Here is an 18314-nt window from a genome sequence, read left to right on the forward strand (position 1 = left end):
GCCAGTAGGAGAAACAGGGCTTTGAAGCATGGAGGCTGCAGGGTCTCTTGGTTCCTTAGGGCAAACCCAAATGGTGTAACAAGAAAACTCAGTTTCTGCTTATCGAAAGCTCTCCCAGCCCTCTTTTCTCTGCTGAGCAACCCTTCCTCAGGTGGTGGCCTGGGATTCAGACTCGGATGCTGAACCTGAGGGATCCCAGCCTGCACAGGATTCCCCACCTCCAGAACCAGCTGAGCCGGGGTTGGGGCATGAGCCTGAAGGGTTCTCACCTGTGCTGGATCCTCAGGTGCAGGCATCAACTGAGTCTGCTCTGGCTCCTGAGGTGATGGAGGACCCATTGCCTGCAGGTGATTCACTCTCAGCCCTGTCAGAGGAAGGTGAGGTTGCCTCTGGGTCCGGTAACCCTCCAGCCTCTCCTGAGCTGCAGAGGCTCAGGGCAGAGAGGCGGAGAGGCGGAGGGAACTAAATTCCCACAGGAGGAGTGCAAGCCTCCAGGCCAGGAGAGGCGAGTCACCAGAGGATCGGGGCCACCCTATGCCTCGGGGCAGATAAAAGCCGGCCAGCCCCAGTCACAAGTTGTGGGAGCAACATTGTTGGTTGCTAGTTCCTGCCTGAGTTCCTGACTTGCCCTGACTCCCTGCTTGCATGCCTGTTCCTGACTTCACCCGACTCCCTGCCCTGCACCCAGCTTCAGCTACTATGGACTGCCTCCACGTTGCATCTTTGACCACGGACTGTACTTGGACCTCGCCTCTCTGGTAACCCACGGGACCAGCACAGGTGGTTAACTCCACTGCAATTCTAATGATGATTGACCCCCCCCCATGCTGCTTTCGAGTTTTCCCCTAAGCTCAATAGCAGCATGGCAGGAGGGGCAATTTACATCAGGGGGGTGGGAGGCAGGATTTAAAACTTTCCTCTCCCTACAATTTTGCTTGTGTTGCACAGTTGAGTGGAAAACAGCTGAGAGGGATGAAAAAGAGGATGGAATGCAAAAAAAGTATTTTCTCCATCAGCTGATCTGGGAAGGGCATGTTGTGGGTCATGTAAGATTAAGCTGTGATTGACAAGCAGCCCAATGCCTTCACATTGCTAGCTTCTGAACTGGAGATAGAAAAAAAGGCATGTTTCTTGGAGACTATGCATAATGATGAGAGAATGTGCACATTGCCCAGAGAACGTACAATATGCAACCTGAATATTCAGAATCTTGATGAAGTTCCTTCCCAGGTCCTTGTATCTTTCTGATTCCTCACCCCAAGCCCTCCTTTTCATTGGCTTCTCGAACCATGTACAATCAATCTCCAAACCTGAATGATCAACTAGCAGTCTATCCCTGAGCATGTTAGCCTAAACAAAGTCTCACACAGTTCATCAAGTTCAGTGGGGCTTGCTTCCAAGAGATTGTGCTGCCTGAACCTGTAGAACTGTCCATAAGAGTTGTCCTCCACATTTTCTTGTTTGGATGCTTTTATTTGCTTTGACAGTCTCCCCCCCCAACCCCCCACATTATTAATTTGAATCATTCTTGTGCTGTGCCTTTTTCTTTTGGTTTCCAATTTCATGCAACGGGATTCTCAGCAGAAATGTATAGGATTGTGCAGCATGTTCTTGCACCAGGGTTGGGGACCAGGTATGGCTGGACTCTACCTCCCTTCATCCCTGACCATTGCCCCATTGCTGGGGCTGATGGGAGCTGGAGTTCAGCAAAATCCGGAAAGCCACAGAGTTTCCCATCGCTGTCTTGCACAATTCTTTCTTGTGCCTCCCAAGCCACATTCCGGCTTCAGAAAAGCCTCTTGGTCTGTATACATTACTCAGAGTTAAGCTGAGAGAAGGAATGAGTAATAATGCCAGGTATTTCCTGAACTACGCACCATCCCCTTCTGGATAGGGCCTCCCCCTTCCTTTTGAAAATAAGAAAGATAACTAGCCACTTGTGGATTGGTGCTTATTCACAGCAATCTTAACAGAGAAGAGGCTGAGCACGCCAGCAGCTTATTTTATTGGATGCCAAGCTGCGTAATTTAACTCAAGCTTATGGAAGGTGACAGGAAAGAGTTAATATCCTGAGGCGCTGAGGAGTGTTCAGGTGTGACTGTTCTTTCATATCTGGGCTGCGTATAGCTACAGTGCAAACACCTTAGAAGGCAGCAGCTGTCGGAGTTGGAGAAGCAGCTCTGTTCAGGAGATATTATAAAATGGCTGACTCTGAATCCAGCTGTCCCAAAAAACTGCCTCAAGAACTGATACTTGAAGACTCCATCCATGCGGCAAATGGATCACAGATCTGCGAGGAAGAGTGTGAGACCGTAGGATTGAAAAATGAAGCAGACCCTCTGTCATCGGATCCAGAAAGAGGACACGTTCCCAGCAATGGAGTAGGCCTAGGAGAGAATGTGACTGAAAATGGACCCAAAGAGGAGCCACCAGGCAAGATTGGGGAAGGGGACGCGGTAGAGGGAGAAGAGGTCCTCTGTGACTTCTGCTTGGCTGAGAAGGTGCTGGCGGTGAAGTCCTGCTTGACCTGCATGGTGAACTATTGCCAGGATCACTTGAAGCCTCACTTGGAGAACGCCAAACTCCAGACCCATAAGCTTATGGATCCAATGAAGGACATTGACATGCAGAGCTGCGAAGTCCACAAGAGGCACCTTGGTTGGTTCTGCCATACTGACCTTGTGTGTGTCTGTGAGGAGTGCCTTGCAGATGGACACCAGGGACATAAGGCTGTCACCTGTGGGGTAGCCAGGAAAGAAAAGGAGGTAAATTATAGCTTTCTGAGCACTGTCAATGTTCAGGGGGAATGTCAGGGGATACTGGCTTGCTAGGAAATATGGGGCCTAGAGTTCTCATTCATATGCACACAGCCTTTTTACATGTTCGTGGCTGGCCCAGAGTGCTGCCGGAGGGATTCCTGCTTGATATCATGTTAAGATTGTTTAGAATTGCAAACTTACTGGAGAACAGGCTTCACTGAATGCAGCTGAGCTTGCTGCTGAGTAAACATGCTAGGGTTTTGCTGCAAATGTTGGATGCCTGGGGTTTCATGGTTATGTAGCTTGACATATTATGAAACCCAGGAGGCCATCCCACAGAAGGGATCACAGTTCAGGGGAAATCTGACAAAAGTTGGATGGACAAAAATGGGGTGTGCCTGCTTTCTGTTAGAAAAGGGTGGTATTGCCAAGTGTTATCTACACTCGGGGCCTGCTTGCAATTATCCCAAGCCCAGGGCAACTGGGGAGTTTGCTATATTACTAAGGACTGAACTGGTTGTGTCACCACTGGCAGCACATGCAGAATTTGGCACAGATCAGCTTTTGGCACTTGGATACAGATGCTGGGAAGCTGTGACTGAGTGTCAAATGCTGACACATGCCTGTATTTCTGGCAATTTAGATGACTGGCTCTGTGGCTCAGCCCTTGGCTTTATGCCTTGACTCTCAGTGAGGACTGAGACAAAAATGCAGCTGCCACAGGACAAGAGAACCAGTAGTTCAGTAGGCATAATTCCTACGGATAGAAGCTCGAGGTAGAAATTGAACTGGAAAGATCCTCAGCTGCAGTGAGAGTTTCCAATATACGACACCATCATGGGACCAATAGCTATTAAAGTTAAGATTCATTCACTCAGAGATAGTTAGCATTGTTGTGGCAATTGTGCGCATTGAACTCTACTTGCACCCAGTGGTATATGGTTCAAGGAACCACTGCATGAAGTAGGGCTTTCTCAGTGGTGGCACCCTAGTTATAGAACTCCTGTCCAGTTGAGATCAAATGGTCTCCCACACTATCTTGAATTAGGCAGCAGCTTAGAAATTTACTCTCATGGGGCACTGGAGCAGTGGAGCATAATTACAGTACCTCCGTTGATATGATTTGTGTTATAATATCCATTGTAGCGTATTGGATATTGCAAGGTATTCTGAACTGAGGTTTTAAAATGCTGGTTTTAACGTCGTCATTTTATGATTGTTGGCTATGTGGGAGGAAGGACAGAATGTAAGAAATAATGTAATAATTACTTCCTCCTTTCCACTTTCCCTTTCTATCACACTCGTATCACCCCCCCCCCAGTAGTTATGCAAGGTGGGTGTTATTTAAACCACTGAATATGAACACACATTTCACCCAGTGTTAAAAACAAGCCGCTGCATCTTTCATTCAGATGTTTAGGCAAAAACAAGCATGGACTTTACATGCTCCTTGTAAAATATTTAGCTTAAAAGTAAACAGACCTACAGCAATAATCTCAAAGGAGTGCCCGGTGTTCTTAATGATGAATTAGGGTGCAGTTTTGGGCAAACAAGTACGAAGGAGTTCTGATTTCCTCCCATTTGGATGATTGTTTCCATGTCCCAGATTCTACATTGAAACTTTCCCAGCCTGAGGCTTTTATAATGTAGCAGTAATTCCAGAAATTGCTGTGAATCATAGTTTGGGTGAAAGAGGCAGGTATTCATAGCCGTTATGACTACCTGTGTAGGAGGTGTGAGCTTTTGGCTTTTTCTGTCTATTCCTGTTCTCCGGGATAGAACTATTATTTGATGTTTCGTATTTAATACCAAAGGGATTTGTTAAGCTCATAATCTGTCCCCATGAAGAATGAAAATTTAGATCAACTGGAGGTGTGGTAGAGGAATGACATGGGGACTCCGCCATGTGTTTAATACTGCATGTAGGTGCATTTTGGGGGTGCTAAATGCATGTGGACATGCAGTGTGGACATGCTCCTAGTCATACGTAGATCCGCCCCCACCCTAAAGGCTCAGAGGAACCAAATAATGTGGTATATTTCAGGAACATGTTGCTTCGGAAAGCAAAACAGGCTAACATTGTTCCTGCCACATCTTGCCTCAGCTGAAGTTTCTGAATACCTTTCAAAGGCAGCCTCATGTGGAGCACATTGCAGGCATCTCATCTAGAATAGATGCGATCAAAACATGTGTGACAGTATCCATCTGATTTCTCCAGGAAAGGGCACAGCTGGCACACTGGTCAAAGCTGTGCAAAAACACAGCTGCCACCTGACAATCCCATGGCAAAGTTGGGTTCCAAGAGTATCCCAAACTGCAAACCTTGTCATTGAAGGGCAGTGCATCCCCATCAGGTACTAAGCTTTCCTACTGACCAACAGCACCTCTACCTGTCTCAGTTTGTTAGCTCATGATTGCGCATTTAATGTAATGTGCACTTTGGCCCTTAGGGGATATGAATCCCAGATTGATTGCTTTTAAGGGAAAATGGATATTTCCATTTGATTCATAGCTTTTAAAAAATGTTGAGTTGCCTCTTTCAATAACCTCTGATTTTATCTACCCACAGTATGAACTTATTCAGCTCCAAGCAGGCTATGACTGGAAACTGAAGTCAGCAGAAAATGCAATTGATAAGCTGCAGAGAAATTCAGAGTCTATAGTGGTAAGATTTTCATTAGGCCACCTCTTTCTTTGCAGCTAAGTTCCTGTTCAGGTTGGTCTCAAATTGGCAGTATTGTACTGTATAAAGAAAGGCATTCCCATAGCCCTCTTTTTGTTATAAGCAGGCTGTATCTTCGTAGACTTTGCTAACTGACTGTAACCCCCAAAACAATCTGGACCAGGGCTGGCTCCAGGTTTTGAAACATCCTGGGCAAAATGTCCTCTGGCGGACCCCTCAGGCATAGCTGGTAGTGTTAGCAACAGCAGCAATTTCTCATAATGTCCTGGAGCAACCTGGTGCCCTATGGATGTTGTTGGACACCAACTCCCATCCCAGCATGGCCAATGGTCAGGGATGATGGGAATTGGAGCCCAAAACATTTGGAGGGCACTAGCTTCAGGAAGCATGCCCTGGAGCATATGATATCGTAACTCTCTGGGAAATCCAAATGATGGCTTGCAGATGTAGCTTCACGATGTGAAGGACCATCCTAGTGGCCCTAGGATGCTGAGTGTTGTTGATGGCTATTGTCATCATGGAAAAACAGGGACTAAAGTTTGTGGTTTAGCATTTTAATCATTTTGATTTCTCTCACTCCCCCCTTTTATGCTCATCTTGTTCTTTGATTCTTCTCAAAGTATAGCCACAAAATCTGTGGCCGTAGGATCAGTGTTCCTATGGACCCAAAACACTTCTTACCTTGTCTGGATTGTTACTCACATGTGCCAACTTTGATGGCCAATGTGGAAGAGGAGTGGCAGGCTCAATCTGCTGTGGAAACAAAAGCTTGATGATATCATCCAGCAGATGAGTAACATTTCTATGTGGCTGGGAGGTTCCCACAGGGTTGGTCCTCCTTAAAATAATAGAGGAGTGACTAATGCAATTCATTTTCACTTATTGGAAAGCTTCTTAACTGCGTAACCCTTCTGCTAGCCTGGTAGTTGCCTGAGGAATGTAAAATATTCTGTGGGTTGCTCCTCCGGCTTGAAGGTTTATCTCGGGGGTTGGGAACTTACGGCCCTTCAGATGTTTTTGGACTCCAGCTACCATCATTCATAACCATTGATCATATTGGCAGGGGATGATGGGAGTTAGAGTCCAACACCATCTGAAAAACTGTATGTTTGCCACCCCTGATGTAGATGATTCTGTCTCCATGTTGAGCAGGTATGGCACACTCCCAGTGCCAAGTAGTTGAATGACAGCTAGTGACAGACTGGTCTTGTCAGGAGTTGACTGTCTACTAGAGGAAGGGGATATTCTCTGTCTCTGTTGCTCATTTATTTTCACAGTGCCTTCTGTTTTCTCTTGTTCAACAGCTTTTTTTCTTTCTTTTGCCCTCACATCTCATATTAATATGGGCACATTTATCAATCAGTTTATTATATTTATATCCCACCTTTGCTCCAAAGAGCTCAAGGGGCATACATTGTTCTCTTTCCCTTTCCTATTTTATGTTTGCAATAACGCTCTAAGGTAGGTTAGGATGAGAGACAGTGACTGGCCCAAGACCCAAGGCCACTCAGTGACATTCTTAGCTGAATGGAGATTTGATTGCTGAACTTCCAGGACTTGGTCTGACACTTTAACCACCACACCACACTGGACCTCTAACCACTGCACTATGTTACTTTTCCAATAACAAAGATGGTGATTTCCTTCCCCTGCAGAGTTCCGTATCTGAAGTGAAAACCTTGGTGGAAGAGAAGTTTGAGGAGCTGCTCCAAGCAGTGAAGAAGACTCAGTCTGTTGTGCTAGCTTTCCTAGAGGAGAAGGAGCGTGGTGCCGTGAATCATGCTAATGGGATAAAGATCCACCTTGAGAACAAGCGGGTGGTGATGGAGGAATGCAAGAGCAGGCTGGAGAAGATGGCCACACACACGAATGACATCATCTTTCTGAAGGTACCTTAAGTGGCAAAGAGGCAAACGGTCAGTTGGTGTTGCTGACTTAAAGTGGTCAAATGTTTGGGTTAAGGAAATGCTAATGAAATGCAACCCTTGCTGTCTCATTGCATTTCTTTCTGTAAGCTGTGCATGCTCCTGTGTGTTTGCGTGATCTGAGATGCTCAACCAGGCTTGTGGCCCCTCTAGTCTAGGATCCTGTTCTCGCAGTGGCCAACCAGATGCCTCTGGGAAGCCCACAAGCAGGACCCAAGTGCAAAAGACCCCTCCCCCACTTGTGATTCCCAGCATGTGATATACAGAGACATACTAGGCTTGACAGTGGAGGTAGAACATTGACATTCGGTGGCAAGTGGCCATGGATAGCTCTATCCTCCACAAAATTGCCCTGTGCTCTTTTAAAGCAATCCAAGTTGGTGACCCTCACTGTCTCCTGTGTGAGCAAGTTCCATCGTACACTATGTGTTGTGTATGTGTTTGTGAGACCAGCTGCTGCTGCATGGGCAGCTAATGTGTGCATTTGGGTGAGCAGAAGCTGCTGGAGAGAGCAGCTGCTCCTATGTATGTACTTCATTTTTGCAACCTTCAGCCTCTTGGCTCAAACTCCTCCTGTACCATGAGATTGGGGAGCTGTCTGACTTTCCAGAAGCAGCAGGAGCAAGCCTGAGACCAGGAGACCTGAATCAGCTGGGGAGCTGTCCAGCCAAAGAGGCAAGGATGAAACTGCTGCCCCAGCAGCCATCAGACAATGACTGAGAAGTTTTGTGGATGGTTCTGATGCCCAGCTCCTTCCTGGAGTACCCGCAGGGCCCTGATCTGGAGCAGTTGTTGCTTCCTGCTCCCCCTCCCAAGCAGGGTTATGAGATGAGATGGGTCTTGGCCTGATAAACAGGGGCTATGTCTCTGGACCTGGGATTTGGCCCCTTTGAGTTGATTTGGAAAAGAAAAGTGGAGATAAATATTAATAACAATGATGGTCAAGAAACAGGAAGGTTATTAGGCTGCAGTAACTTGAACCAACCATGTGCATTATGTGTGCCTCCTTTTCTGTAGCTACCATAGAAGAGCAGTTAGTTGCAGGGAGTGAGGCCAGGCTAAGAAGTGCATATCCCTCTTTAGAAGCATCTTCCTGTTTAGCACATTGGAAGGGAAGGATCAGCCCAGCCCAGCCCAGCCCAGCCCAGCTGTGACTCCCCTGAAAAGCAATCCAGTTAGGCTTAAATAACAACTCCTATAGTTGTTTTAAAAATATTTATTGTTGCGTGAGGTTTGTGTGTGGGAGAGAGGTGGGGGCAGGGAATCAAACACCCAGAGTGGAAACCCTTGGCTTCTCACCTGTATCTGATTTTGTGGGGACAAAACAGTCCTTGCACTGCAACTAGGCTTTTAAAGCAACTTCCATTGCCACCAATTGATGTAGGGTTTGTTTGGTTTTGCCTAATTGCTGTGTGAGGAGGTAGCATTGAGGTTGGGCGATTATATGTTGGTTGGAGAGGCCCTACCGGTATTTATGTATGTATGTGGGTATTTATTAACAGGAATACTGTGAATTCAAGAAGAGTGAAGGAGACGACACGTTGCCCAGTGTCTACATTGGCCTAAAAGACAAATTGTCAGGGATCCGAAGGGTGGTCACAGAGTCCACGGAACATATTTTGCAACTTTTACAAACTTCCTATAAAGACAAGTTGCAGGAGTTTGCTAAAGATGGTGAGTGCCTATCTACCAACCCTCTCATCCAGTCCAGTGACCATTTCCTCTGTTGTTCCTGCAACTAAGCTGTTGTGTTACTTTTCTTTTTGCAGAGGACGCTGGCATCAAAACAATGGTGTCCGCCATGATCCCATTCAAGCACCGCATAACGGCCCCAGAACCTAAAAGCAGGAGTGACTTCTTGAAATGTAAGGCATAATTATATACATGACTATATCTTTCAGATCAATAGACTCTTAAGAGCAAGCCTGTCAGTTTGTTGAGCAGAGTTTTGAGGGGAACAGCGAGAAGAAAACGGTGGTTTTAAACTAATATGATATATTTCTTGTTCCTCCAAAGATATTTGTCCATTGACATTTGACCCGGTTACTGCTCATCGCTATTTGAGGCTCTTGGAAGACAACCACAAAGTCACCAATACCACACCGTGGGAGCACCCGTACCCAGATCACCCAGAGAGATTTCAGCACTGGCGCCAGGTGCTGTCGGGCAAAAGCTTATACATCAGCCGCTACTACTTTGAGGTCGAAATATTTGGGGCTGGCGTTTACATTGGCATGACGAACAAGAGCATTGACCGGAAAGGTTCCGAAAGCAACAGCTGCATCTCAGGGAATGACTTCTCCTGGTGTGTTAAGTGGAATGGGAAGGAGTTCTCTGCTTGGCATAGTGATGTGGAGACACCATTGAAAGTCCAGGGATTCAGCAGGATAGGAGTTTACCTGGATTACCCCAGGGGCACCCTCTCCTTTTACGGCATTGCTTCAGATGTCATGACTCTTTTGCATAAGTTTGAGTGCAAGTTTACTGAGCCTCTCTACCCAGCCTTCTGGCTTTCCAAGAAGGAGAACAGTGTGCAGATTGTCAAGTTGTGGGATGAGTCTGAGGCCACCCTGGCACCTCTTTCTGCTCACTTGGGAGAAGCAGCTTCTTCCAGCACAGCCTTGGCATCTGAGAGTGAAACAGAGGCAAGCACAAAGACATCAGAGTCGGGACACAGCCATTGATGAAGTGATGTGATCATGGGCACTCCTTCTTACTACAAGTGTGCCACTGAATTAATTAAAAGGTAAAGGCAGACATGATGGCCTCTAAGGGGGGGGGGGGAAATCAAATATCCATATTAGGGCAATACTTTTATCTGGCCAACAAACACGTCACAAAATCAAGTGAGCTGAATTGTTCATTGCATGTTTACCTTTTTGGTTGCCTACTGGCCCACTAAATATCTTCTCCAAATTGAGAAGCAGCTGGGGGAAAGGGAATCTCCAAGGTCACGCTGTTAACTTTGTAGGGAACTGATGCACCTTTAAAGACTGGCATTGGCTGCCTCAGTGTTTGCCTGCTCCCTGATGCTCAACTGAGACATTTGTAAAGAAGCATATTTTAAAAAACAACATCAACAGCAACACTGCAAGTCTCCAGTTCTCTTGTCATGTGGCCTGGATGAGCAGTACCACGGCATTAGAGCTGTTCAGTTTCTGAAAACAACTGTTCTTTCTTAGCAAAGGAAATTGTGGGCATTTCTCATTTACTGCATTATTTTGGCAGGTTGAATAAACTTTGGTTTATTATTTATCACATTTTATTATGTTTTGATTCTTTGACTGTTTTGATATGGTATCAGAATTTGTTTTCTGCTTACACTGTCTGGAAAAATCTGTGGTTTGGATTTTCTAAACGAATAACATTACATCGAATGAAATGTGGCTGGATAACCAAGGTCCAGGTGAAATTGTCCCAGGGCCTAGACCTCGTTTGTGGGCCACCTGTTGCCCATTCCTGGCCTATAGCAAATCAGATCATCATTGATTGATTTTTTTAATACTAGGTGCTCGCAAAAATCAAATGAGCAGGGCCCCGACCCACAGGTTCACAATATGTGGCAAGTACAAAGTCTGTTGTTTCAGGAAAGGGGTCATGCAAACTTGGGTGTGGACCATTTTGGACAAGGCTATCACTGAGTAAACTGTCGATTGCATCTTGACAGTTTTGTTTGCTTGCTAGCCGGTTAAACACCACCTCTAAACTGAGAAACTAATGGTCAAGGTTTCACTTTCTTTAAGTGATTTTGTTTTTCTCTAGAATTCCCTTTTTCCTGTGGGAAGTGCGTTACAAAAAGGAAACCTTATTTTATTTTAACTTTGTTAACTTGTGAATTCAGGAATGGAGGAGAAATGGCTGTGATGATAAAACTGCCTTCTCTCCAGTACAGGTGAAGTTCAAACTGCACAGACACAAAAGAAACGTCTCATAGCTCCTCTCTGTACAATTTCTCCTCCTGTACCGACCATCGTAGCCAGAGAAGGAGTTGTTCAACTAGCTTCTGCTGCTTAAGCGAAGGCTGATGACGTCAAGATTTTAGGACAACCTGTGGCCCATAAACCACTTTGAACTCCTAAACTCATGAAGCTTCCAGCATCCCCCAGTAGGCAAGGGAAAGGCCTATCAGTGTAGACTTTTGAGTGTGTGGACTTTCCTGAGAGCTGTGTGCACAGTATACCTTTGAAACAGTTTCGAAGCATACGTTTTCCCTCAAAAGAATTCTGGGCACCGTAGTTTGACCCTCACAGATTTACAGTACCCAGCAACTCCTAAGCAACTACAGTGCAAAGAAATATTGGAGGGGGAAAGGTGCTTTGAGTGTGCTTTAAATGTACAATGTGCACACAGGCAAAGAAGGCTATGCACTCAGGTTTCTAGCTCCCAAGGAAGCTTTTGTGGGTAGTCTATTCACATAGGCTTCATCCAGTGCTATTTTTCTAGAAAAAAAGAGGTACCAGAACTCACCATCATTCTACCATGAACACCTCCCTCATTCTCTTAGAATGGCAATGGCACCCACCTGAGAGAAGCCAGAACTGCGTTCTGGTGAGTTCTGGCTGGGAAAAAAAAGCCCTGGCTTTACCCCTTTAAACATCCATGTCTAACACAGTGACATAAGGAGCATGAAAAGCTCATTTTGTGCCAGCTCCCCAGTAATTGTTTGCTTGAAGAGCAATGTGTATAATGTAAGAACTGGGCTCTAGTGCAGTGGTTGTAACAGAGATTCTGTTTGAAATGCCTGCGTTATCTGGATAGAGAAATGTGTTTCTACTGTTCTGGAGAGCTGTTGGAGCGTAATTACTCCAACATTTTGAATATTGTCGGGCATGTTGTTGGCTCCCTTTGATTGTTGTCCTTAAAAAACAAATAAAGCCCAATTAAGTCAAAATTCTTGGTTTTTACAGTGACTTGATTCCACTGGTATCAGTGTAACCGAAGTCAGATCGTATCAATGCATTTGGGCAAGCTAATTGGCCTGTCTCTGTGTGTGGCTCTCCTCATGTAACATGCACCCATTTTCCTCTGACAAACATTGTAAGATGTGGGTTTGTTTTGGCAGAACGCGAGAGCGCGGATTAGCAGCAGCGAGTGACGGAAGAAAGACATAAAAGAAGCATTGAACGGTTGCTCGCTCAGGGTCAGATAAAGGGTAGCCAAAACGTGGGGTTAAAATTAACTTACTCGTTTTATACATCCCCAAATTTGATGTGAAGGCTGGGTAAATAAACATGTTCATAAGACAAGAATTGTTTTCAGGAAAAGTGGAGAGAAGACCAACTTTGGGGAGTCTCTCAAGACAACGGTTTCGGGAAGGCCCAGGAATGCATTTTCCCCACGAGGGGGCAGTATTGTTGCATAACTGATCTGATGTGCTGGCTGTGAGTCACGTGCTGCATGAGTCTGATTTCATGTAAGATTTCCAGAGCAATTTGCACTCAAGTGCTTGGGAAGGCCGTTTTAGATGAATGCAAATCTCTTCACATGCTGTAGGAAGCTTAGAATCCTTTGCTGACTGGGATGGGGTGGTTTCTGAAGCACCTTTGCAGGCAGTAATGGGGGCTAATGAAGTGAATTACAATGTAAACGAGGCAGAGGTGCTCCTGATCAGAAAAGGGCCTAATCATGGGATAGGGCAGGCATAGGCACACTCAGCCCTCCAGATGTTTTGAGACTACAGTTCCCATCGTTCCTGACCACTGGTCCTATTAGCTAGGGATGATGAGAGTTGTAGTCCCAAAACATCTGGAGGGCCGAGTTTGCCTATGCCTGGGATAAGGGCTCAGCCTGCTTGTCTTCAAAAGTATGTTTGCAACTGGGAACTTCTGCCAAGGTGCCATGCCCCCAGATGCTTACCATATTTTTTGCTCTATAAGACGCACCAGACCACAAGACGCACTTAGTTTTTGAAGGAGGAAAACAAGAAAAAAAATATTCTGAATCTCAGAAGCCAGAACAGCAAGAGGGATCGCTGCGCAGTGAAAGCAGCAATCCCTCTTGCTGTTCTGGCTTCTGGGATAGCTGCACAGCCTGCATTCGCTCCATAAGACGCACACACATTTCCCCTTACTTTTTAGAAGGGAAAAAGTGAGTCTTATAGAGCAAAAAATACGGTAGCTGCGGCCAGGAGTCTCTTTTCCTGGTTCATAGAGATAGGGGTGACATTTATAGAATCATAGGATTGTAGAGCTGAAAGGTGAATCTGCCAGATTTGCACTTTCTGAAACAGTGCATGAACTGAGAAACACTCAGGTGCACTTTTCTGCATTTTGCATTGCAGTTCTCCAGTCAAGTGGTGTCTACGTAAATGCATATACCATGTGCATGTGTTGGTTGGGGTGAGTGTTATTACTGTGAGTCAGGGTATGCTTTGACAAGAGGGATGCTGAAGGGAAAAGGGATCCCTGACTCTTAAGATGCTTTTAAAATGTGCTGCTACGTTTTTGCTGGTGAGGGGGGTGGGGCAGGATTTTATTGCATTGTCTTGCAGTTTTCCAGTTTTGCTGTTTGTTTGTTATATATTGTAGCGTTACTGCATCTTCTTAACAGCTTAGAGACCATCTTGAGTAGTATGAAAATATACGGAATAAAAAACTGGTGAAAATACAAAACACAAAAATGAACGAGGCGAAAATTGGGACTGTTAGGCAAAATTGCATATGAAATGATGCATATTAGAATAAATCTGCACCGAAAGCTGATGAATTTTCATGAGGGCTTTAACAGCAACAACAAAATGAATTTGCAAACCGGTGTGGAAATTTGGGGAGTTGAATGTGAGGAAGAACTGCAAGGGGATAGAGACTCTGTTTGCCATCAGGGAGTGGTTGGTTTCACCAGTGCTCCTCCACCTCCAGCCCGAGGAACCTCTAGGAGGGAGTTGCTGCCATAGGCATTATGTATATATGTATTTTAAGGAGCTGAAATATTATGAGTTATGGGGTTGTGAAGAATGTGTGTATGAACTTAAATTTTTGGCTGCTATTTTGTCAATGTTGTTTTATAAATTTTAAATGCTGTATTGATTTGTGTATCATATAATATGGATTTTCATTTAAATGTGATTTTTAGCTTGTTTTTTAGCTGTCTTCAGTGGCCTTAGCTACCCCTTCCAGTTTGGTGTCATCTGCAAATTTGATGAGCATCCTCTCAATACCTTCATCCAAGTTGTTTATAACGATGTTGAACAACAATGGACCCAGGACAGAACCCTGCAGCACCCCACTTGTCACTTTTCCAAGATGATGAGGAACCATTTGTAAGCACTCTTTGGGTCTGGTCAGTCAACTAGCTATAAATCCACCTAACAGTTATCTAATTCAGCCCACATTTTATCGACTTCTCCATAAGACTATCTGAATTCAAGATACATTACGTCCACAGCATTCCCCTGATCTACCAAGCTTGTAACACTATCAAAAGAAGAAATGAGATTTTTCTGGCATGACTTGTTTTTGAGAAAAACATGCTGGTTCTTAGTAATCACAGCATCCTTTTCTAAGTGCTCATAGACCAATTCTTTTAATTATCTGTTCCAGGATCTTTTCTGGTATCAACATCAAGTTGACTGGTCAATAATTACCTGGGTCCTCTTTCCCTCCCCTTTTTGAAGATGGGGGGCAGCCTCTAAGAGCCCCTTAGACACTAGCAGACGTATGCATTCATTGACTAGATGGACTCACTTCACCACAATTAATCTCTTACCTCTTGAAGGTGCCACAAGACTTGTATATGCTGGTGAACAGGGATCAAACTAGACATGATGTTCATTCCCTGAATGTAGTGAATGTTCACACCTTAGCAGTCTCAGAGGGGTTGGTTGGTTGGTGGGGAGGGGAAATTTAACTCTTTATGTCCCTGGCAGAAATCAAAATCACATCTCTGAACCTGTGGATAGGAGATTTTTGTCGAGACCTTGGCATTGCCAGGAAAACTTCAGCAATTTTTCTTCTTTCCTTCCTCTTCCCAGCATCCTGAGGCTCCCTTTTGGATGCTAGCCTGGCTCTCCAGAAATCCTCCTTCCTGAGTTTCTGCCCCTTTGCCATTTGATTATTGAGGGCTGGTCTTTTTTTAATGTGAGTTTTGAAGACACCCCTCAATGCAGAGAAGAGATAAACGTTCAATTTTCTCTGCCTGGCACCCGGACGTCTGAAATTTGGGCTTGTGTTGCAGAACTGTGCATCACAGATGGAACGATGGTGTGTCCTTCTCTTGGTGGCGGCATTAGAACAAAAATACTTGAGGGTGACAAAGGGCAAAGTAGATTATGAGGGAGGCAAGCTTTGTCACATATGGACAAGCTGTTAGGGGAAATGTTCAGAAAGCTTGTTTGGCCACCCAGCAGCTGTAATTCCTGGAATGGCAGTCTGCCAGTTCCACCAATACTGCTTTGCCAATTGCAGTTTAAAGGGGACACACGCCCACCTTTGCTCTCCAATAATGCCGAATATATATGCAGAGTGCTGAACGCATTTTATTCTGTGGATGTGATTTATTCCCTCTATATATTTAGGGAAGCCATCCTGCAAGAATTGGCATGCAAACAAGCCTGCTTCTAGATCAGATTAATAATTTTGAATTAAGCTGTAAAGCAAATGTCCCCATTACACTTTAAAACCCACTAAAAATTGACACTTTTGGATGGAGTGGGAGAACATTTTGAGCTGAACGCCAGCATCTAAATAGCCTGGAGAGAATACAAGGGAGATCCGGCTTGTGCGGCAATTTTGGATGTCAAAACAAGTTTCCCCACTACCATAAAAAGCTATTTGGACTTCACATTTTTAATTAAAGTTTTAATTATCCCCAGAGTATTTTATTAGCTTTTATGAAGACAGCTGCTTTTTATGCTATAAACCAAAGCTTTGCTCCGCTCCAAAGAGCAACTTGTCCCAGATAGGAGTTTTGTCCTGAATAATTTTCATCATTGGTAAACTGGGTTATTTAATTTAAACTGACATTTACCATCCCAATTTGATTGAAATGGGTTTTTTTTTATTGCAGAGGCAGCAAATAACCTTGTATGGGGTTTTTGTGCTCTGCATAGATAAGATGCGAGGGATCTTCCCTGGGGGCTAATTTTCCCTGTAGAAGCAAAGGCCTGCTGGACCTGGTGCCCTTTTATGTAGCCTGACCCCACCCACTCAATTTCCATACCGCTGGAAACCACCAGGCTGGGAAAGGTCCCTAGAGAAATCAGTGGCTGCTGTGGAGCTGGTTGTTTCGATATGTGATGGTCTAGAGATGTGATCTTTAGATTGTCTCTGACTAGCAAACCTCCTTAAACTGTAGTTGGTTCTTAGCTGCATAATGCCTTTTATGCTACGTCCTTTGGTTCTTGGGAAAGGAGCTCAATGGTAGAGCACCTGTCCCAGGTTCAACTCCTATCATCTCCAGGTAGGGTAGGGAATGACCTCTGCCTGAAACCCTCAAGAAGCACTTGCCAGCCAGTGTTGTCAATTTTGAGCTAGACGTGCCAATGGTCTCACTCCATATAAGGCAGTTTCTCATGTCCCTATGGAGTTGAAAACATGATGGAGGAACTGTGAAGGATGAAGCACAGGATCTTGTAGAGTAGCCGAGACACCTGAGAGAAGCCTAGTCTTTTAGTTTCCTTGTAGCTCCCTTGGCTATCAGTCCCTTCCATCATGTTTTAGTGCTCTGACTGGCTGGTGCAAAAAGGGGGGAAGAAGCTGAGGAAGCTGAGGAAGAATGACAGAACCTTCTTTTCCCATTCCTCCACATAAGTGTCTGGGAAAGAAGGTGGCAAAGGAACTGATGGTTTCTACATTCCCCTGAGATCTTTGCTCCTGATTCGTTCCATCCCATGAACTACAGTTAATGTCCCAGGGTTCTGGTTTTCAGGATCTGCCCCCCACCCCGCAGCTATGCAGGTAAGAGAATTTTTAAACATTAAAGCTGCAGGTGTTAAAGCAGAACTACATTTTGTGTCAGCAGTCTCAGCTAAGTCAGGTCCTCGAGCCCATGTTTATGGAGGAATCCAAATGTGCAGGGTGTGTGAAATTTTCAGGGGAGAAGTAGTGGGCAGAAAGGTGGTACTTATCTCTTCCCAGATCGACCGCTTAATCCCCCAACCCCCCCTCCTCCCAGGTCACCTCCCACCCCCCAGCAGATTTCTATCCCTGGGAAAGCATTTCTGAAAACGGAAAACTGGTAACAGAAACTTGGCTAAATCCCCAAACAGTCATAAGAATACATCGCCACCCATACACTCTGAAACCCATCTACACATGGCCATTTCCTGGACCATAGTCCCCTTCCAAGACCACCTCAGGACCTCCTGATCCCAAGCACCACACCTTCCGCCCCTCCCATTGTCCTGGGACATCCTTCCCTCTCCAAGACCCTCCTCTCTCAAAACCTGTTGCTTCCCCTAGGCTCCTGAGCAATGCAGGTTTCACAATCCCATGAGCCACTCAGGGACCCTGGACAGCTCCACTGGTTAGAGTGTGGTGCTGATACTGCCAAGGTTGCAGGTTTGATCCCTATACAGTGGTACCTCGGGTTACAGATGCTTCAGGTTACAGATGTTTCAGGTTACAGACTCCGCTAACCCAGAAATAGTACCTTGGGTTAAGAACTTTGCTTCAAGATGAGAACAGAAATCGCGCGACAGCAGCGCGAGGCCCCATTAGCTAAAGTGGTACCTCAAGTTAAGAACAGTTTCAGGTTAAGAACGGACCTCCAGAAGGAATTAAGTTCTTAACCCGAGGTACAATTTTATGGGGCAGCTGCATATTCCTGCATTGCAGGGGGTTGGACTGGGTGATCCTCAGGGTCCCTTCCAGCTCTATGATTCTATGCCCCCTGCCACGCTCCCATCCCATGCAAGAGAAAAGCAGGATGTGGGTGTGCGAAAGGGTTAATCTGCTTTGTCCCTGGAAAAAGCTTCCCGGCTCTGTATTCATCTTCTTCAGCAAGCAGTGA

General features: G+C 45.4%; 1 protein-coding gene and 1 long non-coding RNA gene across 2 annotated transcripts; one reads left to right on the forward strand and one right to left on the reverse strand.

Moving 5' to 3' along the window:
- Positions 1–2029: 2029 nt before the first annotated feature.
- TRIM16 (tripartite motif containing 16) lies at positions 2030–10627 on the forward strand. Its single transcript, XM_081899448.1, has 6 exons — positions 2030–2765; positions 5329–5424; positions 7098–7331; positions 8870–9041; positions 9137–9232; positions 9384–10627. The coding sequence occupies exons 1-6, from the start codon at positions 2202–2204 to the stop codon at positions 10049–10051; spliced, it is 1830 nt and encodes a 609-aa protein (XP_081755574.1). The 5' UTR covers positions 2030–2201; the 3' UTR covers positions 10052–10627.
- LOC309363308 lies at positions 10437–14359 on the reverse strand. Its single transcript, XR_014165300.1, has 3 exons — positions 13480–14359; positions 11610–13218; positions 10437–11578 (listed from the first exon to the last, which is right to left on the reverse strand). It is a non-coding gene; the product is annotated as an uncharacterized lncRNA (long non-coding RNA).
- Positions 14360–18314: the final 3955 nt, after the last annotated feature.

Source organism: Podarcis melisellensis (assembly GCF_964234715.1).
Source record: "Podarcis melisellensis genome assembly, chromosome: 2".
Lineage (NCBI taxonomy): Eukaryota > Metazoa > Chordata > Lepidosauria > Squamata > Lacertidae > Podarcis > Podarcis melisellensis.

Excerpts from the sequence above, each read along its gene's own strand:
- TRIM16 (XM_081899448.1), top strand. The coding sequence starts at position 2,202 with ATGGCTGACTCTGAATCCAGCTGTCCCAAAAAACTGCCTCAAGAACTG. Across the intron at positions 9,042-9,136 it reads GCAGGAGTTTGCTAAAGATG|AGGACGCTGGCATCAAAACA; the intron begins GTGAGTGCCTAT and ends TTCTTTTTGCAG. Across the intron at positions 9,233-9,383 it reads CAGGAGTGACTTCTTGAAAT|ATATTTGTCCATTGACATTT; the intron begins GTAAGGCATAAT and ends GTTCCTCCAAAG.